Raw genomic sequence first — 23,545 nt, forward strand, 5'->3', positions numbered from 1 at the left:
CGTAACCTCGGCACTAAAAGGTCAGTTGAATTAGCAGTCTCCATAAAGAAAATCATGTGGTGCAAATTTCCCACGCAATCACAAGATCAAATTTATCTTCTTTTTTCAACAAAGCTATCTATACTAGTAGAGTACCATTTGTTAAATTTCCCAAATGAAATGTTTTCCACATGCCAATCCAAACGATTAGCTGCAGATAAGACGTTAATAATAAGAAGCAAAGCAAAAATGATTACACAAATAAAATTTGTACTAAGTCGTTACATAAGGAGTACAAGACCCTCTCGTCGGATTAAGTAGCAGTCCCATCAGGAGAAGTTGGTTGGTCACGCGCAAGTGAATTTGGCGGACTCTCAGCTAGTTGCAGGTATCCGAGGAATAGATGTTTCGGTTGAGTGCCTTATTGAAGAACCATGTGGAGCCAATGAAAAAATCCTTACAAAGACGACAATGCCAATGCGACATTTCGTGAAATCCGGTCATGAACAGGTTCCTGGCCAGGCATTAAATTTTATCAATTTGGCATTCATATGATGTCAATAGCGGCTGGAGTGATTCCATGCCCTGACAAAATCTCAGCTTTCGGAGAAAACTTTACCTCGGTCAATGGTATTTCAAATGGTGAATTTGTAATTGTCTCGTACAAGAAAATGTATCTGCCAAGCAATATTCACGACAGTAATTATTTCCACTTGTTATCCGCCTAGGTTTGTAAACACAGCTATCAAAACAATTGGAGAAACAGAACAGAACTGCCATAAAGCATCGTTTGTGTTTCAGGAAGTAAAGGAAGATCATTATAAGTCCGTCCTATCCACCACATTACCTATTAACTATAGCTTCTGAGGCTCCTTAACTAAAGCACAACAGAAGCAGCACAATCACTCTTCCTTTTTTACCCGGGGAGATCTCTTCGCAAACATGCAGCTATTGCAGGCAAAATTCCAACTTTGACTATTAGTTTATTACTTTTTTATGAATTACAGATTTCACAATGTATAATTGAGCAAAATGTGACTTCCGGAGAACTATAGTGCAGGGATTTTCACTAAATGTTCATAAAGAGAATGTTTTAAATGCCAAATGACAAGTAAGACATACCTCCATGCCAGTTCAGCAACAAGTTCTTCTGGGGCCTCAGGCAGTACCTGAAATTTAAACCAAGCAAGATTAGATAAACAATCTCCTGTCAAGCATAAACGTAAGAAAATCCAATAGTACTTCCTCAAGTTAAGTACCTCATCTTCATAGGGATTGCAATGATCTTTGAACCATAGCCTCAAGAACTCCTACATATTGAGAATAAAATTCAGATACTGCAGGAACACTTCAAGAGGACAAATGAAGACATTAAAATGATCCATCCATAGAACATCCAAGGAAATTGCTACTCATCCCTTCAGCCACCCTTTCACAGCAGCACAGCACATGCCTTCGCTTCTGTACCCCATAACAGTAAAAAAGACCAGAACCAGGGACAATATCGTGTACCTTGTCGACATTTTCAGGCTCAAGACCATTTTGAAACCGTTCATCATAAGACTGCGCTATCCAATATCTACTTGAGTCAGGAGTATGCACCTGTACTTCCAAGCCAAAAAAAATAACACTGTCATGATATAATACCCTATTCTGATATAGTCAGTAAGAAACACTGCCAATGTGTCGGTGCGTACAAGAGAGGGAAATGGAAGGAGGAAAAGTAAACCTCATCTATCAAAAGAATGGAACCGTCCTCAGCCTTCCCGAATTCATACTTTGTATCCACCAATATGAGGCCATGCTCTGAAGTGACACGCTGCAAAGTAAGGTGGACAGCACTTCCACTTTTAGTGAGCAGTTGTGTTAGATTGTAAAGACTGAATATGATTGTTACGATAACATTAACAGGAGTATTTCCATTTGAAACATTTGTGACTAGAACCCAAACATTCACATGAAAACACAGGCAAAAACTCGGCACTGATAGGCAATCACCTCCCCGCAGAAATTATTTTCTTTTTTCTTTTATAATATGGGCATCCGAACCTTCGTTCAACTAGTTCCCAAGGATACACGCAAAACGCCCTCTCCATATGCATTAGGCAAGGAAATCGGAATCATCAAATGGGACATCGCATCAGCATCAGAAGCAACACGTATTCTAAAATTGTGTATATTTGCAGCCAAAAAATTCGTGATGGAAACAGTACTGGGGCTAAGACTTCTCCCATCAACAAATAAAATGTTAGTGCCAGAAGCCCAATGCTGCCAACCTTCAAATATCATCATGTGGCCGCTTACAATACTTCTGAAATGAAAACTAAATACTAACGCCCGCTGAAGTGAAGAACTCAACAGTACCAAACCATTACATTTCTTGAGTACCCATGCCTCTCCATCCAACAGTTAATAGTCAAGAAGCTAGAAGACAATAACAATTCACCTTTTCTTAGGTTTCAAGCATTTCATGTAAGACACAACGAAGGGGAAAATTCACTAAAATGCTAGGTGAGAAAGTTTAAAATTCATGACATGATTCTGGACACCTTTCCTTTGAATTCAGTCTCATACACCAAAAGGAAAAATTTAGAAAGAAATAGACCAGTGCACCAGCAAAAGGTAACTTTCCTGATTATTATATCCAAGTGATTGAAAAAAAAGGGGACAAAACAAGTGCAGCCAACAAAGTAAAATGAAGTCACCTGTCCATACTCAAACAACCTCAATGCTTTCACACTGACTTCATCGTAGTCATCTTGAGTCATTAGCCCGCCTTCAACAATCTGATAGGAAAATGCAAATGCAATATAATAAGCTAACTCAGTAAGCAGGTGCAAGAAAAGGTGGACCAAAGTATTAAATTAAGAGTTATCAGGTTCCATCAGCTCCCTCCCTCCCTCGATCTCTCTCTCGCGCGCCACACACACATATCAAGCCTAAACATCTCTATCTATTCTAATTTCTAGAGTCTCTACTGAAAGCAGCTTTATTTAGATAATGTGAGCAAACCTCTTCTGGTGTAACAGGTACATCATGATCTGCCGCTTTAGTTGTAGGTGTCAATATATTTGCAGGCAGCCTCTGGTTCTTCAGCAATCCTAAATGTATTATAACATCGTTTAATGATGGCAAAAGAAACATCAGAACAAACTTGAAGTAGATGGAGGAAAACACACCATCTGGGAGAGCATTGCCGCAATAATTACGGATTCCCTTTCTGTAGACAGTCCATAATGATGTATCAGTACTTCCAGTCACAAAACCTCTGACTGCAATTTAAGAATTAAAGTTGGATCAAATAGTGCGTCCTACAGACGAATTTGATTTAAGTATTGTTAAAAAAGTACCTCAACTAAGGACTTTAATCATATTAAATGTAAAATGCAATGACATCAGAAAGCAATCTGTGGATACGACATACTGCCTTACTAGGGCTGTCAAGGATCACATCCAATATTACTCTACACTACTGAGCCTGTACGTCTTATGGTCAGCCAAATCAAAAGCTAGCAATAACTCACCAACAAATTCAACTGGAAACACGGAACACTTCTTTGCAATTGTAACATTTTTATCAGGAGATGCTACTACAGCATTCGAAGTGATGTGCTTCGTTTTATCAAACCACCACAAGCTCGTTTCGTTGAGGACCTACAAAGTTTCACACGACATAGACCATTTCATAATCACCATAAGAACAAAAGGTAAGTGTCTACGCTAAAATGCAGAGAGTAAGTATAGCAGTTCAACACACCTGTCCTTTAAAAGGTATGGAAGCGAGAATCCGATCAAATGCACTTTGCCTATCGGTTGTCACTAGGACAAGATAATCGCCACCGTCATAGATGTCCCTGACCTGAGATAGTATGTGCTTAACATCAAGCAGTACCAAAATTTACTCCTCTCTAGCGATTAAACAAATGGAAAAAGAACTTCAAGAAGAAAACTAACTTTTATGCATTTCCGTGGGATCACAGCATCCCGGATTTCACATTTATAACAATCCCGTAGGAATGACTGATTATTCTTCACAAAAAGTAAAAGCTGGTATGCGAATTCACGCAAAGATATTGCTGTTTTGAATCAACTGGTCGAAAACAATTAAATCTTTCCGCTAATGCACCACCAGTCACGACTTAAAACTTACTCAGTAGCCTCAAGAAACAACAAACCGGAAAACCCAACACGACCCGGACGGTAAACTGATTACCTTGCCTCGGGTTTTGGACTTGAGACCGGGAACCGTCAAGTGAAGATCCGTCTCGGAGAGGCAATTCGACAAGGAGCTCCTGATGGCTTCAGAGACCTCGTCTTTGCGGCTGCCGCTGGTCAGGGCATCGAGGGACAAGTGCTTCTGGTCCCGACCTTGGCTTGCCGCCATCGCCGCTGACAAACAGAGGGGAGAGAAATTCCGAGACTTGGACTTCGCTTTCGAGAAAGAAACCGAATTCTGCGGAAGGTGGGTGTTGTTGGGTCTTCCATGCTGGTCGGTCTTGAGGGTTTTGACGGGGTTTAAGCCCGGCAAGCGCTGAGCCATGGCGTTTCTCCGGGCGAAGGAGGTGCAGCAGGGGAGAGGGTGACAGTAGGGCTTTTATCACTTCGATGCTGTTCCTCAAAAAGGAAAAAGTGTCCGGAAAATCATAGGGATAATTCCAAAAAAAAAATATATAAAATTTTAGGTCGAGTGACAATTCTGGCTTTAATTTTTTTTTTGTCTCGTAAAAAAATATCAACTTTAGGTCAAGTGACAATTATAGCCCCATCTTTTTCTTGTCTCATAAAAAATCACCAACTTTCACCTTTATCCCAAATATAGCCCCCCGTTGACTCTCTGTCTGAAGTCACCCTTATTTAAGAAAAAAGATTATGGACGTGAGCTTGGAAGATCTCGTCCATGGCGTCTGTCAATGAGCGATAGTCTACAGCTTCAGATTAAATCTGGCTAGAGAGATTCAATCTGGAGATCTTTTTGACTTGCCGGTGAAGTGAAGGAGATGAACAGTTTCACCGTTATTCTTCAAGTTGTGGCTTAGAGAAGAAAACAATAAATAATGCTTTAAATCCAATCGGCAAGCCACGTGGATTTATTACTGAGGTGGAATAATCAAGTTGGATAATCAATGATTTTAAGTCAATAGGGGTCAGATTTGAGATTTAAGTGAAAGTTTGTGATTTTTTACGAGATAAAAAAAAAAAGCTGAGGCCATAATTGTCACTAGACCTAAAGTTAGTGCTTTTTTACTAGACAAAAAAAATTGAGATCAAAATTGTCACTCAATCTAAAGTTGGTGTTTTTTTTTTTAATTAGGCAGAAAATAACAATATTACAATGTGAGTTTTGCCCCCAAGAGATGTACTAATGTGATATTTTCAAACTAATTAAGGTATTACATAAGACAGAAAGTTCTGCAATCGGATTTTCCATCACTGAAAAAGTCTTGGTATTTATTAGAGTCAATTAAATTATCAATTTTTGACTAAAAAAAGAATTAAAATATCGATTTTGTTTTAAACATCCGAGGTGGACGTATGAGTACACCATTAGAAAGCCGTTTTTTTTTCACATATCTCTACATCGTCAAAAAGCACGAATGCCAATATAATTCTAAACCACTAGGGTTTGCCCTAGTGGCCACCCTTCCTACTTGGAAAGGGGAAGGTGGAGAGTTCGAATGTCCACCTTCTCAAAGAGGGCTAAGAGTGGGAACGTGTAGTCTGCAAGAGGCAGAGCAAAAGTCTCAGAGTGAGTTGAGAGTTAGAGTAGGACGAACAAAAAAAAATATATATATAATTCTAGACAGCAAATTGTGTTTTAATCTCTGACCAAAAAAATAATTGTGTTTTAATGTATTGAAAGCCGTTGGGTGTTCCTGTATAAATATGCAACTCCACCACATAGAGATAAGCATGATATCATCTAAACTTCGCCAAAGCTTGAGATTTACGACCGACCACCGACAGTAGATACACAATCGGGTTTTGTACATCTGATCCCACTCAAAGTTTATTGTGCAATTCACATGGAATGCCGCTCTTGTAATCTATCTCCGTCTGATTGAAAAGTAACAGATTTCCTTATAACTAATCATGCGGTGCCTCTGAAGGTCATAAACTCACACTATAGTATTTTTATGGGCCTTGTTTTTTGCACTCCTTCTCGACCAAAAAAAAAAACTCGAACACTCCCTATTTTTGTGTTTTGGCTGTACTATCTTTAGTGGTTCCCTTTTTTGTTTGGTTAACTCTTTTATTTTGTTTCTTCTTTTCACGCCTTTGACCTCTCACTTCTTCTCGTCTCTTTATTTTTTTCTCTTACAAGCTATTCTTTCTTTCTACGCCTTCCTACTCCTCGAGTTGTTGGGCATTGAGAAGGTGAATATTTACGACACCAACCCTGTTGTTCTACACAATATCGTTGGCACCAGCATTGGGTTCACCGTTGCCCATGCCAATGAGCCCCTTTTTGCCGCCACACGCAGCCTCTTCTTGCAATATGGAAGGTAATATTGAGAAGCACCGGCTCTCTCTTTTCTCTTTTCCGGATATTTCTCTCTTCTTCTTGAAAATGTGAATGTTGAGAAAGAATATGTGTCTCCTACATGAAGTCTAGGTCAATAGGCAAGTTGTGTACCTTTAGATGATATGAAGCGGAATTCGGATTAGTGGTTTGACTATATTGGAGTTTTCAATGCAGTGTCCAAGTGTTATGCTTTCAAAGATTAATTTCTCGAAACACACCGCTACAATGATGCATTTGTTCTCTTTCATTGGTATTGCAGTTGTTGTTTTTAGCCATAGACTACAGTTGTTTGTAGAGTTAAACTTCAAGCCAGTTGGCCATTTCGTAATTGTGCGTTTGTTGGGATTCATCATCTATACTTGTTTAACCCATTGTTTCACTCACTCTTGCTTTGTTGGTAATTGACATCCTGAGGCGGTCGGCAACAACATGGGGGATGATCTTTTTTCTTATTTTTGTGCATTCAATATTTATTAGCGTGAATGCAAGCGAACCGTGAGATTTCATAGGATTGCAAAGTTGGAATTTAGAGAAGCAACAATACAACGTGCTAGGTCATGAAAATTGCTTGAAATGAATTGAACTAGAAACCCAAAATAGAATCGTGCGCAACAGAAAGAAGAAGTAAGAAAGAGGAAAGTGGGATTCGCATGGACAAGAAAACGAAACAAATTAAAAATATTTGATCGTACAAAGAAATTGATCTTGTTTGTAGAGTCGTAATAGAAGTGGTGAGCTATACTAAGAATGGTATGGTCAAAGCACGAAGACGGAAAGGGTCCTGGTCAAAAGAGGGAGTGGGAATAGGGCTATTTTTATTCATATCAAGCAAAGCGACCGGCGGCGCGGGTTTTCCGGCGGACGTGTGCGCGTTCCGTACAGGGCACAGATTCGGACGGGGTGTCGGGAGGGAAATCTAGCGGCGAGTCGAAACCGGGGAAGCCCCATCATCCCACGCGCGTGGGCACCACGTCGCGTCGCACATCACGTGCGTCAAAAAGGCGGTCCCCGCTGTCGGTCTTTTTCCACGCAACGACAGCACACTTTCCCCTGCGCGCGCTCCAATCCCTCACTTGCACGAGTCAAATGAATGACGGCCTTTTTCTTCTCGTTATTATTTTATTTTTCCTCCATATATAGTTATATATTTATATATATCCGGAGCAATTAATTACGATATTAACTTTAAAAGGCGAGATTAGATGTAAAACCCAATTGGATTTGCAATTGTATTTATGTATATGCCGTGTCTGAGTATCTCAATAATTTGACGGTACCATTTCAAACGGCTTTTCTTAGCACTTGTGTAGCACAAATAAATCGCATCAAAAAGATTCGTGAAGTTTTAAATGTGTACCCAAGGAGACAGTGTTTATATATTTAAAACACTCGAGAAAAAAAAATTTTAAGTGATGGTGGGATGGCGAAAAGTTAAAGAAAGGAGTACACATGCAGTGCATACGAGCAAGAGCGAAATAGAATTTTTCAGTGAGGAAAGAATGAAATAACCTTTAAATTTTTATTTGAAGGATTTTTTCTGTTTCAATAAGAAAGATGAGATATGATTTGGAAACTTCTTACTTATCTTGAATTTAAATTTTAAAAAACGAAGAGATTCGCTAATCGATCGCTTGCCAACACAGGTATAAGCATTTTGCAAAATTGTTTCGATACAAATTTGAAATTGGAATAATCGTCGAATATACTTCATTGATAGCTCAGGCTATCAATCATCGAAAGAAATTAGAGATAACGATAGTCTTTTTCTTTTTCTTTTGTGGCCATGAGATAAATTATAAACATCCATTTTCTTCGGTAACTACAAACATTCTTTAACGCATTACAATATCGCTCCATGCATGCACGCAGCGCATGCCTTCCTCGAGCTTTTCTATACAGGAATGGTCTGGGAGACATAATTAGACGATGGGAAATTCGAGAACTAATTATTTACATCCATGTACTTCTATTTACTTCCAAGCGAAGGATCTCTCAAGAGGCGGTCCCCCCCAGCCATCTTTCTTTTTTTGAATTTTTCAAGCCATCTCTTTATCACCACCATCCGCAATATCCTCGAAAAAAATCCAAAAATTCAAAACGCAAAAACGGGGTTATCCGGAAAAAAAAAAAGTTTGCATTTTTATGCAGATAACTGCGATAGATCGAGCTGTTTGTACGGCGTACGTAGATCACGATTCACGAGCCGTAGAAAAACGGGTATCCGGATCATGACCCGAGACCGTCACCGAGGTGGGGCCCCGGCCCGTGACCCGGCTGCCGTCTTCCTTGCGCCAAATCTGAAGGGAGGTGAAAAACCTTTAACACGAACGCCATTCTCTCTCTCTCTCTCCCTCCTTGCACTGTTTTCTTCTCAGTCAGTCAATTTTCGTCCATCGCCGAAGCCCCTAATCGGGTTTTTCCTCCGTCCCGGGATTTCTAGGGTTTTGCCCCGATTCGTCGGCGCCCCCGGCCAATCGCTCCCCCGGCGCCGCGCCGATTCGCCTTCGCCGCCGCCGCCGCCGCCGCTTGTCGGTTCCCATTGCGGTTTTCCGTTTCGTTCCGTCGATCGGGGTCGGCAGCCATGCGCGCGCGCCCGGTCTCGGCGAGAGGTGGGCTCTCTTCTTCTTTTCTTCCCCCCCCGTCTCCTGCGGCCGCTCTTCGATCTGGTTCTCCGTTCGTGAGTTTTTGCTCGTTAGGAAGCTTGCTGCTGATTGGTTGGGCGCGCGCGGTGTGCGCAGTTTCATTTGATCTGTGCCGTGGGTGCTCGGGTGTTTTGCATTTTATGTGCTGCGAAAGTTGCCGTCTTTGTTTGATTGGGTAATCTATGTGGTAGGGGAGAGTGTTTGTCTTGAAGCGTTTTTAACGACCGAGTTGCTAGGGAAGTGAAAAGATCTCGTTTTTCTTTTGTTTCCATTTCTGATTGCCTCTTCGCGACCTTAATGGTGTTTTTACGGGCTGATCGAATGAAACTTTCTGATGGGGCTGTTCTCTCTTCTTGATACTAGGATCGGATGGCGGAGGAGTGTAGCTCTGATCTCGATTGCTTGATTTGCTGGTTCTCCTGAAAATTGGATTGATATGGTGCGCGTTTCCAGATAGTATTTACTGCTCCCTTTTAAGCAGTATTGATGAGGAAAAAGAGGAAGGGAAGTGAAGCCGACGTGTCCACTCAGCTGCTGGAACTGTCGAGATCTGCCCATGATTTGCAGTCGTCAAATCTGAGGTCTCATTATTCGTTGGAAGATTATACGAGGCTGAAGAAGAGGTGCAAAGAGGATGCAGGCGCAGAACCTATTGCTTCCTGTAAAAGTAGGCTGGCAGGCATCGCCACAGCTCCGCCTTGTGGCAGCTCGTCCTTGGTTGCTCCTGGGAGAGGTCTAAAGAGGAAGATAGGATGTATAGACGTTGCTACCCGAATGGGTCGGAAGAAGAAGATCGAGGATGATTACATTTCAGGTGACACAATTGGCCAAGGAAAATTTGGTTCTGTTTGGCTCTGTAGGTCTAGGGACAGTGGTGTGGAATTTGCCTGTAAGACTTTGAAGAAAGGAGAGGATACAGTTCACCGGGAAGTGGAGATAATGCAGCATTTATCGGGCCATCCCGGGGTTGTGACATTGCTGGCAGTGTATGAGGAGCCAGATGCTTTTCACCTTGTGATGGAGTTATGCTCTGGGGGACGTTTGATTGATCAGATGGTGAAGGAAGGTCCCTTTTCAGAGCAGCGGGCTGCAAATATATTGAAGGAAGTTATGCTTGTCATCAAATATTGTCATGAAATGGGTGTTGTTCACAGAGATATCAAGCCCGAAAATATCCTGCTTACAACCTTAGGAAAGTTAAAGCTTGCAGATTTTGGACTGGCCATGAGATTCTCTTCTGGTGTGGAATCTTTAATGAAATTTTGCTTGCTCTTAGACTTCAGTTTTACTTTTTTTCTTGTTTGTGGCTTCCTTCGTCAATTTCTTTAGCGAACTCCTTAATCTTAGTCTTGAAGAGTGCAATATATGATAGAATGGCCACTTTGAAGCGTCAAAAGATCATAGTGGACTGCATATGCTTCCTTTTGTGTTTTGTATTTTTTAGGAAGGACTGTTGGTGGCCCTTCTTGATGATTAAGCTTATGGAGCCAACTTTTCATCCCAGTCATCACCTTTTCTGAAAAGAGATTAGATATGCATGATAAAACTCAGAGATGGTTACCCTGTAGGTAGAACTACATAAGTAACAGAAGGACGAAAATTATTGATTGCATAGCTGGAGATTATGGTGCCAATTTCAAGCTCCGATTTTTTCTTTTTCTGTCTGTTTGGGTGGGCTATGTATGGAATGAAAGCTAGCGATGAATTTTAGAAAAACAATAATCGATAGAGCATGTATATAAGGTGAACTTTCACTTCATCTGTGCTCAGAAAGGAAGCTTTTGAAATGTGGCACACAGCATGACCCCAAGAAAAAAAAAAAAATGTGGCTCACAGAGCAAGGGGAGTCCAGTAACAATTGTAGTGGGAATTTGGCAGGGAGTTCTTGTGTTTAGCCTTTTCTTTTTTTGTTGTCGATTGCTTCATTGTAGAAATATCTGGGTAGAGACGACGTATGCTTGTCTTTTTAGTATGATCCTAGTTTTGGGTGTGTTTCTCTCTCTTCCCTGTTGCTTTAACAATGCTTTAGATATATGGATGAGCTGCAGTCTCTTCTGATGGCGAAAGCTATTATTGGCAGAGATGGATCTAGAATTTCTTCTTAGTGAGGGAATATATTATCTACAATTACAATTAAATCAAGTATATTTATGTCAGAAATTAAAGCAGTATTCTACACTTAGAAAGCCTGGTAAATATTCATATCATGTAAATTATGTTTGTCTATAACCGTTGAACTTTAAAATGGTTTAATGAATTTAATAAATTTGCCGGGGCAAATCACTTGCAATAATGACTTATCATGTTTCTTTTGGAAATTTTAATGGGGGCAGAACTCAATTTTAAGGCTAAAAATATGGATTATTATTTAAAAAGCTTCTGAACCTTCAAGTATGTTATTACAACTCTAGAGAAATCAGTCAGGTCAAGAGCCCCCTCGTTCCAACACATAAGTCCGTCCTTGATTATTATTGGTTATCCGTTCTTGAAGAAGACTGTGGATCCAATCTTTGTATAGGCTGTAGATGTATGGGTTGGTTCTCTCATTCTCAGTGTTTCAATTCAAGACACCTTCGATGTTATTGTACTTGAGCTGAGTTTCTTGTAAGGTGATATGTTGAATGCTCTCAGTCATCTTTCTTATGCCTAAATGAAAAAAATTATTTTTGGTGGAATAGTTCCTCCACAGGTTGTGCTATGGGTGTTATATCTCCTTCTCATACCATATTGTTGTCCTCAATTCTGTCTTTTGGCATAAAATTTTTTGAAAATCATCTCTGACATTACGTGTATGCCAACCTAAGTTAGGGAGCTTTTTCTGTCTCTGTCTAGATCTCAAGCGATATTGATATTTACGAGTTTCGGTGCATCTTACATGAAAATGAGCTATTCTTGGAGATCGATTATTGTGGAGAACCATCTCTACTGAAGTGGTTCCTCCACAGGTTATGTTCTATAGTCGTTGCTTTTCCTTTTGCGTAGCTTAATAGTTACCCTTTTTCACTCTTTTGTCATGAATTTTTTCAAGTAATCTTTAACATGCGTGGATGCCAAGTTAAGTTAAGGGAGCAGTTTCTAATCATCAGTGAAGATCTCAAGTCATATTGATACTTAGAGTTTTTCCATGTCTACACTTGGTCTTATGCTAATACTTACACATGCTGCATGACAGGTCAGAGCTTAATAGGTTTGGCAGGAAGTCCCGCTTATGTTGCTCCAGAAGTTCTGATTGGGAATTATTCTGAGAAAGTTGATATATGGAGCGCTGGTGTCCTGCTATATGCACTCTTGCTGGGCGTTCTTCCTTTTCAAGGTGACTCACTGGAAGCAGTTTTTGAGGCAATCAAGAGTGTGAAGCTTGATTTTCAGTCAGGCATATGGCAGTCAGTGTCCAAACCTGCTTGTGATCTGATTGCAAGAATGCTGACAAGAGATGTTTCAGCTAGGATAACTGCGGAGGAAGTGTTAAGTAAGTTATTGATGCTGTTTTGTGTTTTCTTTTTCAATTTGAACTGATGAATTCGGTCATTGTTGTTTAGATGAAAAATGTTATGCCACACTTGCAAACATCTATTGAACCTACTATCTTGTGAAATTTGTAATTCTCAGAGTGAACAATGGCTCATGGCTTTGGTTTGTCTATTGCCGAAATTGTTTTCTTTGGTCATTGCTGCTTGTGGTATCTATGGTTTTCATAGTTCTCTGACTATATCTAGCGTCAAATATAACACTGGAACTAAGGTTCAAGTTGGTAGTTTTTCGAGCAATCGCACCAAAAACTCAAGTTCCATGCTGAAAAAATGGCAGCTTGCAAGCTGGTATCCCACCATTCCTTTTTTGGTCCATTAATTAATGAAGATGACCTTTTGTTGGTCTCAGTCACTTGCAACTGCAGTTTATGTCTTGTTGGCTTGTATTGGGCAAAGTATTCCTCTGGTTGTTGCTGCAGCTCGTAATTTTGCCTTCTGAGCCAGTGCAATGTCAAGTTGCACTCTGAAGGTGTGTTCTTCTCAGTTGCATCGGTTAAGATGACTGCTAATATTGTTTCAGGGCATCCTTGGATCTTGTTCTACACAGAGCGCACATTGAAATCTTTGTCCTTTAAGTCAAAACAAAAGACCCAAGTGGCAGCTTCCTCTGTGCAAGTAGCTGCTGCGCTTGGCCTCGAGCAATACGGAAGCAGGATATGCTCTGATTCTGCCAATGGAGGCTCAAGCCTTCCGTCATCCCCTAGTCTGAGCTGCAAACCCGAGGAGACTGACGAATGCGGTTTTGTGGATGCCCTTTCAGTGGCCATCTCACAAGTTAGGATTTCGGAGCCGAAGAGGAGCAGGCTGTGTAGTCCCACAGGCCCAATAGAACAACAGTGCTCGTCTAACATGAGGTCTAATACACTCTGTAAAGCTTTCTGATCTGCTGACCGACTAATGACATCAACATGGTCATCTCCATTGCTTTTATGTTGGGGATAAGTTCCGTCTGCGTCTGGCATAGTCTCCCTGGAGCAAGCGATGACGATAACCAGCTGATTTCGGTGGAATTGGAATAGTTGGCTCTGAATCCTGAAAATATGCTAAGTAACTTTTATTCTTTTATGCATTTCAATAATGGTCTGAAAAACTAACCATGTGAACTGATGGAATCATTGTACAGAGAATGTAAATAGTTTATTGAGTACTGTGCTTTTGCCTCTCAAGCCAGCTTGCTCTTTGCCTCAGGAAGGAAAAAGGACTGCTGCTCTTGAAGGTCGTGTTTTTATGTCTCTACTTACGACTCTTTCAACCTGTCGCGAGGCATCCGTTTAATTTTAACATCATCTACGTGGTTCATATGGGGATGTGTGCCGGTTCTGTTTAAGTTCTAACCGAGGTTCAGCTAGCATGGTGATGGGGGATTGTGTCCCTCTGCCATCTCGGGTTGATGTACCTGGGGCAGGAGAAGTGTTAATCTGGTTAAGTTTTCCGCCTAACAGTCAGATAGGAGAAAATATTCAGTGCTAACTAAGCACCACGTCATCGTCCTACGTGGCGTGCATGTTCCATTCAAAGGCCGACACGTGTCGGCTTGGCTGGAAAATAGAAAATTAAAAAAGCTTTCTTTTCTCTCTCTTCGCGGGCAAGAAAGGACTGAGTGATTGAGCAACAATAAATACTGAAAATTAAAATCCCGCTTCAATTGTCTCTCTCCGCTTTTCAATTTTCGACTTTACTTGCTCTAGAAGGTTAACGAAGAGACTCTCTCTCTCTCCAGCACTCCGATCCCGAGCCCCCCCCCCCTGTTCGCTTCCGCCTCCGGAGCCCCATCGAACTCTCTCTCTCTCTCTCTCTCTCTCTCTCTCTCTCTCTCTCTCTCTCTCTCTCTCTAGCACTCCCCACCACCTCCGCCTCTTCCAAAAGCCCCACCGCCTCTCCAAGCTCGAGATCGCCTCGGCACGTCGCCTCCCCAAAGTCCCGCCGGTCGCGGCTGCTAGATCCCGAGCCCCCTCCGCCTCCACGTCAACCATGAGAGAAGCTTTTTGCTTTCCATTTCGGGTCAACCACCATGATGCAAGCTTCATGTCTCTCGTCCTTCCTCGGCATTTGTTGAAGAGAGGGTAAAAATTAACTAGCGCTTTTTTTACTGAACGTATTGTCTCTCGAGAACAAAGGATCGTTTTTTCTCTTCTCGTTTTCCTTTATAAACTTGGCAATGATGTAGAATTTTAGGTAGGCAGTTTGGTAAAATGGAAAAGGTGATTAATTTGCTCTGGAGCAGCCATTTGTTTCGAGAACAAGGTTGTGTTTCTTTTGTTTTCCTTTATAAGCTTAAGCAATGATATCCGTAGGCGGTTTGTACTTGGTAAAATGGGAATTTAAGTGTCCATCTTGTTGCTGAGGCGAGAAGGATGGAACAAAATATAATGGAGTTTCTGTAGCTTCAATGAAACTATCTTCACTAGGCTCTGAAGCAGCCGATGGCTTTAAGGGAGCGGTCCTGCTTTTGGATGTCTGCGTTCATTCAGGCGGAGCGTGTGAGAGGACTGGCTGAGATTTTCCCCATCAGCGGGTGTGCATGATATTGTGAGAAGGCAATATATTGAAGGAAGAAGGCTTTGTCTATGTTATACTTGTGAACTGAAATTTGTTTACCTTGCTAAGCTTGATGATAAACAGCCAAGATTTGGCTCCGTCTTGTTGTAAGGAGATCGGGATATTGCAAGGTTGCTTCCATGGAGCGCCATAATTTCCTTTTGGAGCTTCCTAGTAAACTTTTAGTGGTAAAAACCATACCAGAGCTTAAACCGAGTTATGAATATGAGTGGTGCCTATGAAATGATCAGTTTAGGGCCCCTACAACCCCCTATTGGCATGCAACAATAATTCACTCGCAAAAGGTGAGGTGCAATTGCAGGTCATGACGATTTTCTTGTTCTTGTTCTAACCTAAGAACAAAGATGCATTTCTTGGAAGGAAAGGATCCGTCTCTTTCATTTATATATCTTTACTTGAAGCACCAGCAAGTCACGCCACCCAATTTCACTAAGAAAAATTTAGAAATGTCTATTGTGTTTATGTACAATAAGTCCATAGCTTACGTTTTGATCTTGGCAAAGGTCGAATTTGATCTTGTTCTATCTTTTGCGTAAAAAGGTCTCAGCCTATTCAATAGATTGCAAATTGCGACCTGCACGGTGCATGTCATTGTCTGTCTTTTAATTTTTCAAAAGATTTAAATTGGACATAGTCTAAATGTTGGAGGAAACAGGATACATTTTCACCTCCAAAGCACTAGTTAATTTTTACCCTCTCTTCAGCAAATGCCGAGGAAGGATGAGAGACACGAAGCTTGCATCATGGTGGTTGACCCAAAATGGAAAGCAAAAGGCTTCTCTCATGGTTGACGCGGAGGCGGAGGGGGCTCGGGATCCAGCAGCCGCGACCGGCGGGACTTTTGGGAGGCGATGTGCCGAGGCGGATCTCGAGCTTGGAGCAACCGGTGGGGCTTTTGGAAGAGGCGGAGGCGGTGGGGGAGTGCTAGAGAGAGAGAGAGAGAGAGAGAGAGAGAGAGAGAGAGAGAGAGCCTTCGATGGGGCTCCGGAGGCGGAAGCGAACAGGGGGCTCGGGATCGGAGTGCTTGGAGAGAGAGAGTCTCTTCGTTATCCTTCTAGAGCAAGTAAAGTCGAAAATTGAAAAGCGGAGAGAGAGAATTGAAGCGCGATTTTAATTTTCAGCATTTATTGTTGCTCAATCGCTCAGTCCTTTCCTGCCCGCGAAGAGAAAGAAAAGAAAGCTTTTTTAATTTTCTATTTTCCAGCCAAGCCGACACGTGTCGGCCTTTGAATGGAACATGCGCACCACGTAGGACGATGACGTGGTGCTTAGTTGGCACTGAATATTTTCTCGTCAGATAAGGACTTACACTAACCCAAAGCACCAGTTCCTACTCGTATTAAACTTTTGGTCTCTCATTTGAATGGCCATCTACGTACTGCTCTAGCACCTATTTAAATATATCCAGGCACAGATCTCCTAAGAAAGATCTTGCAAATGCATTGTCGTATTATACGTAGGCATTGACAGAAATTTTTTGAAGACTAGACCTTGGGGTTCATAATAGATACTGGAGCAGACGGTTTTTGAGGTTCTATTTTGAATCGGTCGACTTGGGTAGGGAAATTTTATCATTTTGTTTGAGGTCAAACCATGGATAAAGTTCGGCCTCTTCCTGAATTTGACTTTGTTTCACGCTTATGCGTTTGCTTGTTAGCGAGTTCGGCCTCTTCCTGCGGAAGCGCAGTGCCTTTCGAGGGACGGCACTAGAGCCACGTATTTAAACGACGGAATGAAGTATGGTACATGCATGTGATATTGTCAACATTTCAAGGCTACATCTCTCTTGGACTTTCAAGAAGCTTTATATAAAGGCTTTTTGGTCAAATCTCTCTTAGACTTTCAAGAAGCTTGATAAGGCTTCTCTCTCTCTCTCTCTCTCTCTCTCAATGGAGATTGAGAATCGCTCAAAAGCATCAACCAAACGCTCCAAGGCTAGCTCCTGTCAGTCGCCTACGCTCGTCGTCTTATTCACCTTGACCCTGCTTCTAGTTCTCATTCTCTTCCACATCCAGTCTTTTGCATTTACTACTCCTTCCGGTTCTACTTCTTGGGAATTCTTCAAAGAATGGACGGCGGTCACGGTCGACTCCACCGCGAACGACGATTGGTCCGATAGACTCGACAACCAAACGGCCAAGCTCCGAGAGTCGGTCACTTTCCTCCCTCTCAAGGACCTGAGATACGCCGACGTTGAGGCTGCCATGTCCGGGAACACTTGGTTCATGAGCTCGTTAAGCGACACCGTCGAAGAGGACGAAGCGGAGTACCTCTATTTCCCTTCCCAAGCATCCAAGGGAAGGATCTTATGCATCAAGGGGCGGGACGGCAAAGATGGAAGCAAAAACTCTTATGCTTTGACATGGCCTGAGAGCCTTCCAGAATCAGCCACTCTCTTGAAGGGCCTGACCTTCGTATCAGACACCTACTATGACTACGTGAATCTGTGGCATGGGTTATATGCAGTGGCGCCTTTTGTTGGGTGGTCAATGAAGAACCAATGTTCGAAGCCAGCAAGGTGGGTATTGTTCCATTGGGGTGAGCTCAGGAGCAAGATGGGGGCTTGGGCTCAAAACCTCATGCGAGCAACATACGGAGATGTCGCCGTTGAAGTCTTCGGAGGAGGAGGGGATGGGCCTCACTGTTTTGAGAGGGCGGTCGTGATGAGGCACAATATTGGGAAAATGGGGGACAAGAAGAAGTTGCAAGTTTCTGAGCAGCTGAGATGCAAGGCAAGAGAGTTTTGCGGGATCAAAACTAATGGTAAACGCGAGGAGGTGAACGAGGGAGGGGAGCCGATCGTGAGGCTGACTTTGCTCATGAGAAGAGGCTCGAGATCATTCAAGAACGCGTCGGCCGTGGTTAACGTGTTTGCTAGGGAATGTGAGAGGGTAGACGGATGCGCCCTGAGCGTTGTTCAGTCGGAAGATCTGAGCTTCTGCGACCAGGTTCGTTCTCTGCACCATGTTCACGAAGCTGCTGCTTCTCTTTTTTCCCTCTTATTTTATTGGGCTTTCCTGGTTCGAATGCTGACTTCGCTCTGAAGATCGTATTAAACAATGTCCAAGATCACGTTATGGTCGGCGACAGTTGATTTATTAGGCTATTTAAGTTCTCCAATCACCCAGAAAATGCTGACTACGAGCCAAAAGATTTAGGGTGGAAAGTCGCAATTTCAGTTAAAGAATAGAAATGTGTATTAGGTCATCAAGAGCTTCGGAAGATGGGAAATCTGAAGCTATTTGCTATTTTTTAAAGAGTAATTCAAAAGAGTTCGTAAGCACCAAATTGCTGGTCTGTCTTTACGATCAATTTAATTTGCGATCTCAGATTTAAAACTCCAAGCCAGACATTGGCACGTATGCTGCCATGGCTTTCCTAATAAGAGTTTTTATACATGCTCATACATATGTTCCTTAATCTTTCAGGTGCGAGTAATGACTCACACAGACATTGTTGCGACCCCGCACGGCGCACAGCTGACAAACATGCTCTTCATGGACCAGGGCAGTAGGGTAATGGAGTTCTTCCCCAGAGGATGGTTAGAGCTCGCGGGCATCGGCCAACATGCTCACCATTGGACGGCGGAGCTGTGTGGCATGATACACGAGGGCGCATACTGGGAACCGCTGGGGACCAAAGATTGCCCGAACCCTCACCAGGATCTCGATTGCTTCTTATTCTACAAAGATGGCCAGGTGGGTCACAATGAAACATTCTTTGCCGAGTGGACAAGAAACGTCCTCAGCCGAGTCAGAGAAAGCAAACTGGAAGAAGCCAAGAAGCGTTTGCAGCCTAAGACAACCACCTGTGTCTGCTAGAATTTCGATTTGTCAATCACCAGTAAAAAGTTTACCGGCACTCCTCCCCTTTGATCTCTCTCTCTCTGTGTCGGGGGGAAGTCCGATTGTTTCTCGTTCAGCAAAAGGTCAACAGGCAGAGTGCCCACTGTAAGAGAAATGTACACATGCTATCATGTAAAAGGAAGCAATGAACATGCACTTTTGCCATTTCAAGTATAGGTGGTAAGCAGATGTGAGTTTTCTCCGAGATGAGGAAAATCTGTCACTAACATACAAATCTCATGTAGCATAGCATCATTTCTCTAAAAAAGAATTTACAGTGGAGTTGTGGAGAGAAGATTGAATAGTGTCCTAGCAAACCCCTCTAGCCGTAAATCAGCAGCTCATTGCTCTAGCCCCGCAGTAGACAAGCAGTCCTCATCTTCTGGAAAGTTTTGACCATAGGTAGACAAAGAAGAAGCAAACCAATGCAAAAGCCACAACATGGACGACATTACTTGAACCATACTGAACTATGCTCTTGTTCAGCCTCCGCACATTGTTCTTAACACCAGCTTGTGCTTTGATCAGCGTCATTTGCTGCAGTGAAATAATTTAGATCCTCTTAGGGAGCTGACAATGTGGCAGAAAGTAGTTGGCAAGTTGGTAAAGTACAAGTTACCAATCTTATCTTTCGTTTTAGTAAACAGATCAAACTGTGCATTTAAGAAGATCACAAACAGTCCAATTTGATACTCTTTTGTCTTCATTCTTAATAGCGCAAACTATAAGACACGGCAGATATCGTCATGTGATTCGCCATCAGAGACCCCAGATGCAAAATCAGCATGAACGCCTTAATTGTTTTAAAGGTGTAAGGTGTCATATCAGTAAGGTTTATCTGGAAAAAGGCCAAATTTTTCCATTAAAAACCCTCTCATTTTCACTCCAAATTTGAAGAGATTAATCTTGTAAAACAAGAATGTGATTCTGCCCATTTGTCATCCCTCATTAGTTTTTTTTTTAAATTTCATTCCATTAAAAAGGTATAAAATGATCGAAGAGAAACGAGTAAAATCTCAAAAGCTATGGTTAAGCTAATCAAATAGCAAATTTAAATGACACAAAGACTGCAATCCCATTATTATGCTTGTGAACAGAAAATGTCTTCAGAAGAGAAATGGCATACATCAAGAAGGTTCAGGAAGGTGGCTGCACCTCATGACCATATACAAAGCTTTGACTTGAAAGTGCAGGAAGATGGATAGTATAACCATAAATAGTTCGAAGCAACTATGACGCACATTATCTAACTGGCTTCAACATCCTTTGTCAAAGCAAAGAAATCCACTACCTCTCCCATTGACTTATTGTTTCCAACTTTATAAGCCATGATTTATATACCATTTTCATTCTTGACTAGTAAGGCTCGACATGCTGCAAGAAAAAGCAAAGAGAAATTCAGAGAGCTAAGCAGTAGGTGGACATACCAGCTGATTGAGCAGATCATTCTGAAATTTTGCTTCTGTCTCTATGTCTTGCGCAACCTGCACCAAGAGATGAAGAGCTGAGAAAGCAAACAGTGAAACATCTATACATCAAAATTCAGTAGCATGTCTGCCAGTCAAAGAGGTGATGCACTAAAGTTCAGGATAATATGCACTATGCAGAAAGGAGGAAACGCACATTGTTCTGACACACAAATGTCATCACAACTCTCAATATACGGAATGTTGTTAAGAATATCTTAAGTCTTTTTTCCTTCAGACTCAGAGAATATAGCTTAAGGTGGGTGCCCTACCACCATGATTGACAATAGCTTCTTCTGACTTGGTCATTCCACTCTTATTCTTTGTTTTCAACATAATATCCCAGCAAAATGGCCAGCATCAGAAGTTTACACTAGAAACAACAGATGGCTAGAACTCAAGATATTCATGAGGAGGCGTACCAAATAACCAATACCACTAACATCATCTGAAACCCATTCACCAGCCAAACCAAACCGATTGCATGAGCTTGTCGCACAGAATCGATACAAGCATTTCCTTCTCTCTGTGAGTGGCTCTAACACCATCCTAAAACCATATAAGGTCATGATGTCCCCAAAAATGGTTCGGCAAAAGTCAAGTTTGTCATCTACATCTACAGCCCTTATTCATATAAAACAGAAGGAAACTTTCAATTACTAAATTCGTGGAACCTCTTTCCCAAGCTATACAAAGCCCCGAGCAAATAGCTTGAAGTTCATCCCGAGAAACGATGCCTTATACAGAGGGTGAAAATGTTCTTATCCAATTATTGCCGAATCAAACAGACTACTACGGTCCAGTAAACTATTGACAAATGGAGGCGGAACAACCTCCACCTTAACTAAGCCCTCTCCCACTAAATGGGGTCAAAGACAAATGGAAGTGCAAACTAAAAAAACTGCTCGGGCCTGAGCAAAGCATGTCTCAAAATGTAGAAAGTAGAATTTCGATGAATACCGACATCAATATGATGTAACAGATACGACCCTCCACCTGTTTTTTCAATTTTTATCACAACCTCTGAAAGTAAACCACTTTCTCCCCCAAAAAAAAAAAACTGTAACCTAGTAACAGCAAAGGTTTCTAGGCAACAGCAAGCCCTTCTAGACAAACAAAATAGTCATTGCAGTGAACCAGGCAAGTTTATTATCCAGTATCCACAAGCGCTAAACTCACCATATTCCCTCGAAAAAATTTTGGTCAACCGTGTATAATATAGATGCGGCAGCACTCTGTGAGATTCAGGACGAAACTCATTCCCCTTTCATCAAACCCGGCATGGGCAGCGAAAGCATCACTTCTTAGTGGTTAAGATAACAAAATTTCAAAAGCAAGAATTCGTTTTGAGTAAAGAATTGATATTTACTCCGATAAATTTGTTGTATTTTAGCATCCCTAAGGACATTAAAAAGGGGCAACCTCGACTCAGCTACTCTACCCGGGAAGCAATTCGGTAATACCCCATCAAACCCAAGAAGCTCAACCGATTCACCCCTCGCCGATTAGGGCCGAGATCGCAGCAACGAAACTTCTATATCCCCAAACAGCTCGAAAATTACGGACGGAGGAAAAGAAGATCGTACGTTTCGCAATTGCCGGACTTGCTTGCGGAGGCCGGTGATCTCGTCGTCCAAGTCCCCGTGCATCGGGTCGATCCGCAACTGGACCTCGTCGGAGCCGCCCGCGGGCCTCGTGCTGAGCCCCTCCCTGTTTCCATCCAAAAAGCCACCACGAAGAAGCGAAACCAAACGATCAGAGCAAAGAACAACGAAAAGGTTTCCCGGAACGCGACGACGAAGGAGCCCCGCGCGCGGGAAAACCGGGAGGGGGCGACAGGGGGGGCGGTGGGAAGAGACGTACTGGGATCGGTAGGGAGCGGCGGCGCCGCCGTACAACGGGCCGCCCCGGTGGAAACTGCCGGCCATGGATGGGACGGGGCTGGACAGATCGGGTCGGGTCGGATCGGATCGAGACGAAACCCTAGGCGAGAGGAGGAGCCGATTCTCAGGCGCGCTGGATCGTCGTCGACGCTGCAACTGGCACGAACGCGAGACGGAGGAGAGATCAAGATTTGCGCGACGCGGCGAAACACGTCAAGAGAATATGAGAAACTGCATTTTCGACCCCCTTAAATTTAAAAAGTTTCGTTTTCGATCCTCCCCCTGTATTTTGCTTTCCTTGCGATTTTCGCCCCTCATGCGGGCCACGAATATGTCCTTTTCGTCCAATTTTTGATTTTAAAGTGCCGCGAAGATTACTAAGAACACCGACGATTAATACTAGAAAGCTAATATTTGTGGAAATATCTAAGTGAAATTACTTATGGCCTCCCACTTTTATACGCATCGAATTTGATTATGTTTGGTTTCTCACGGAAACACTGGTCCGTGGATTATTATTATTCTTCGATGAAAATCGACTTATTGTCACTATATATCCGTTTCTAACTCGATGGAAATCGCAAGTGGTTATCAAAATTATTAATATGTAGCGTCTTGAGTGAACTTTTGGGCAAATTATCTGTTATGATGCGAATGACGTGACCGTAAAGAAATTGGTCTTGATTAGATCGTCGGTATGATTTTAATGAACTTACGCACGTAGGCATCGCCTATTCATGATCGTATTGATTGGGCACTTCTTTAAGAATCGGTGATCATAGTGCTTATACATTGTTTTGACGAAGAAGATGTAAGGACTACACCTACGGACATGGGGCCACTAGGTCACCTATGAGGCCACGCCCGCCGCGACCCAATAAGGTCCAAAGTCAAATTAGACGACCAAAGTCAAATTAGACGAGCTTACGCAAAATTTTTTACTTTGGGCCTAATTAGGAGTGATCGTCATACGAAGAAAACTGACAACTTTTTTGAATTATGGGCAGATCTGAACAAGTACGTTTAGGCCCAATATAAACCTACCCATCAATTAAGTTTAACAGGGACAATTTTGTCGGTAAAGCAGAATACATGGTATTGGGGACAAAAAAGTGTAA

At 42.3% G+C, this 23,545-nt stretch overlaps 4 protein-coding genes across 5 annotated transcripts; 2 read left to right on the forward strand and 2 right to left on the reverse strand.

Annotated features, from left to right (window-relative positions):
• Window positions 1-23: 23 nt before the first annotated feature.
• On the reverse strand, window positions 24-4,615 carry LOC115675771 (phosphoribosylaminoimidazole-succinocarboxamide synthase, chloroplastic). Its single transcript, XM_030598532.2, has 12 exons — window positions 4,193-4,615; window positions 3,737-3,838; window positions 3,504-3,633; window positions 3,159-3,251; window positions 2,992-3,080; window positions 2,685-2,765; window positions 1,709-1,798; window positions 1,492-1,581; window positions 1,239-1,289; window positions 1,102-1,148; window positions 599-656; window positions 24-493 (listed from the first exon to the last, which is right to left on the reverse strand). Exons 1-12 carry the CDS (start codon window positions 4,517-4,519, stop codon window positions 437-439), a joined length of 1,215 nt encoding a protein of 404 aa, XP_030454392.1. The 5' UTR covers window positions 4,520-4,615; the 3' UTR covers window positions 24-436.
• Window positions 4,616-8,820: 4,205 nt separating this feature from the next.
• On the forward strand, window positions 8,821-13,821 carry LOC115675770 (serine/threonine-protein kinase PEPKR2). The gene is made up of 4 exons (XM_030598531.2): window positions 8,821-9,111; window positions 9,508-10,384; window positions 12,317-12,613; window positions 13,195-13,821. The coding sequence occupies exons 2-4, from the start codon at window positions 9,631-9,633 to the stop codon at window positions 13,554-13,556; spliced, it is 1,413 nt and encodes a 470-aa protein (XP_030454391.1). The 5' UTR covers window positions 8,821-9,111; window positions 9,508-9,630; the 3' UTR covers window positions 13,557-13,821.
• Window positions 13,822-16,953: 3,132 nt separating this feature from the next.
• Window positions 16,954-19,249, forward strand: LOC115675769 (uncharacterized). 2 transcript variants are annotated; one of them, XM_056317438.1, is made up of 2 exons: window positions 16,954-18,181; window positions 18,740-19,249. In XM_056317438.1, the coding sequence occupies exons 1-2, from the start codon at window positions 17,123-17,125 to the stop codon at window positions 19,052-19,054; spliced, it is 1,374 nt and encodes a 457-aa protein (XP_056173413.1). In that variant the 5' UTR covers window positions 16,954-17,122; the 3' UTR covers window positions 19,055-19,249. The 2 variants fall into 2 exon arrangements, with proteins under 2 accessions (XP_056173413.1, XP_030454390.2); XM_030598530.2 differs by having other exon boundaries at window positions 16,966-18,181; window positions 18,662-19,249.
• LOC115675778 (bet1-like protein At4g14600) lies at window positions 19,212-22,629 on the reverse strand. The gene is made up of 4 exons (XM_030598540.2): window positions 22,408-22,629; window positions 22,131-22,254; window positions 20,506-20,562; window positions 19,212-19,615 (listed from the first exon to the last, which is right to left on the reverse strand). Exons 1-4 carry the CDS (start codon window positions 22,470-22,472, stop codon window positions 19,454-19,456), a joined length of 408 nt encoding a protein of 135 aa, XP_030454400.1. The 5' UTR covers window positions 22,473-22,629; the 3' UTR covers window positions 19,212-19,453.
• Window positions 22,630-23,545: the final 916 nt, after the last annotated feature.

The sequence above is a fragment of the Syzygium oleosum genome, unplaced genomic scaffold, assembly GCF_021117445.2.
Source record: "Syzygium oleosum isolate NSW1041296 unplaced genomic scaffold, Sole_v2.1 Sole_v2.13, whole genome shotgun sequence".
Classification (NCBI taxonomy): domain Eukaryota; kingdom Viridiplantae; phylum Streptophyta; class Magnoliopsida; order Myrtales; family Myrtaceae; genus Syzygium; species Syzygium oleosum.

Excerpts from the sequence above, each read along its gene's own strand:
- LOC115675771 (XM_030598532.2), bottom strand. The coding sequence starts at position 4,519 with ATGGCTCAGCGCTTGCCGGGCTTAAACCCCGTCAAAACCCTCAAGACC. Across the intron at positions 1,582-1,708 it reads CCATTCTTTTGATAGATGAG|GTGCATACTCCTGACTCAAG; the intron begins GTTTACTTTTCC and ends TTGGAAGTACAG. Across the intron at positions 494-598 it reads TTGAAATACCATTGACCGAG|GAACCTGTTCATGACCGGAT; the intron begins GTAAAGTTTTCT and ends ATGCCTGGCCAG.
- LOC115675770 (XM_030598531.2), top strand. The coding sequence starts at position 9,631 with ATGAGGAAAAAGAGGAAGGGAAGTGAAGCCGACGTGTCCACTCAGCTG. Across the intron at positions 10,385-12,316 it reads GGCCATGAGATTCTCTTCTG|GTCAGAGCTTAATAGGTTTG; the intron begins GTGTGGAATCTT and ends GCTGCATGACAG. Across the intron at positions 12,614-13,194 it reads AACTGCGGAGGAAGTGTTAA|GGCATCCTTGGATCTTGTTC; the intron begins GTAAGTTATTGA and ends ATATTGTTTCAG.
- LOC115675778 (XM_030598540.2), bottom strand. The coding sequence starts at position 22,472 with ATGGCCGGCAGTTTCCACCGGGGCGGCCCGTTGTACGGCGGCGCCGCC. Across the intron at positions 22,255-22,407 it reads GCCGCTCCCTACCGATCCCA|GGAGGGGCTCAGCACGAGGC; the intron begins GTACGTCTCTTC and ends GGATGGAAACAG. Across the intron at positions 19,616-20,505 it reads ATGATCTGCTCAATCAGCTG|CAAATGACGCTGATCAAAGC; the intron begins GTATGTCCACCT and ends ATTTCACTGCAG.
- LOC115675769 (XM_030598530.2), top strand. The coding sequence starts at position 17,123 with ATGGAGATTGAGAATCGCTCAAAAGCATCAACCAAACGCTCCAAGGCT. Across the intron at positions 18,182-18,661 it reads ATCTGAGCTTCTGCGACCAG|GTGCGAGTAATGACTCACAC; the intron begins GTTCGTTCTCTG and ends TTAATCTTTCAG.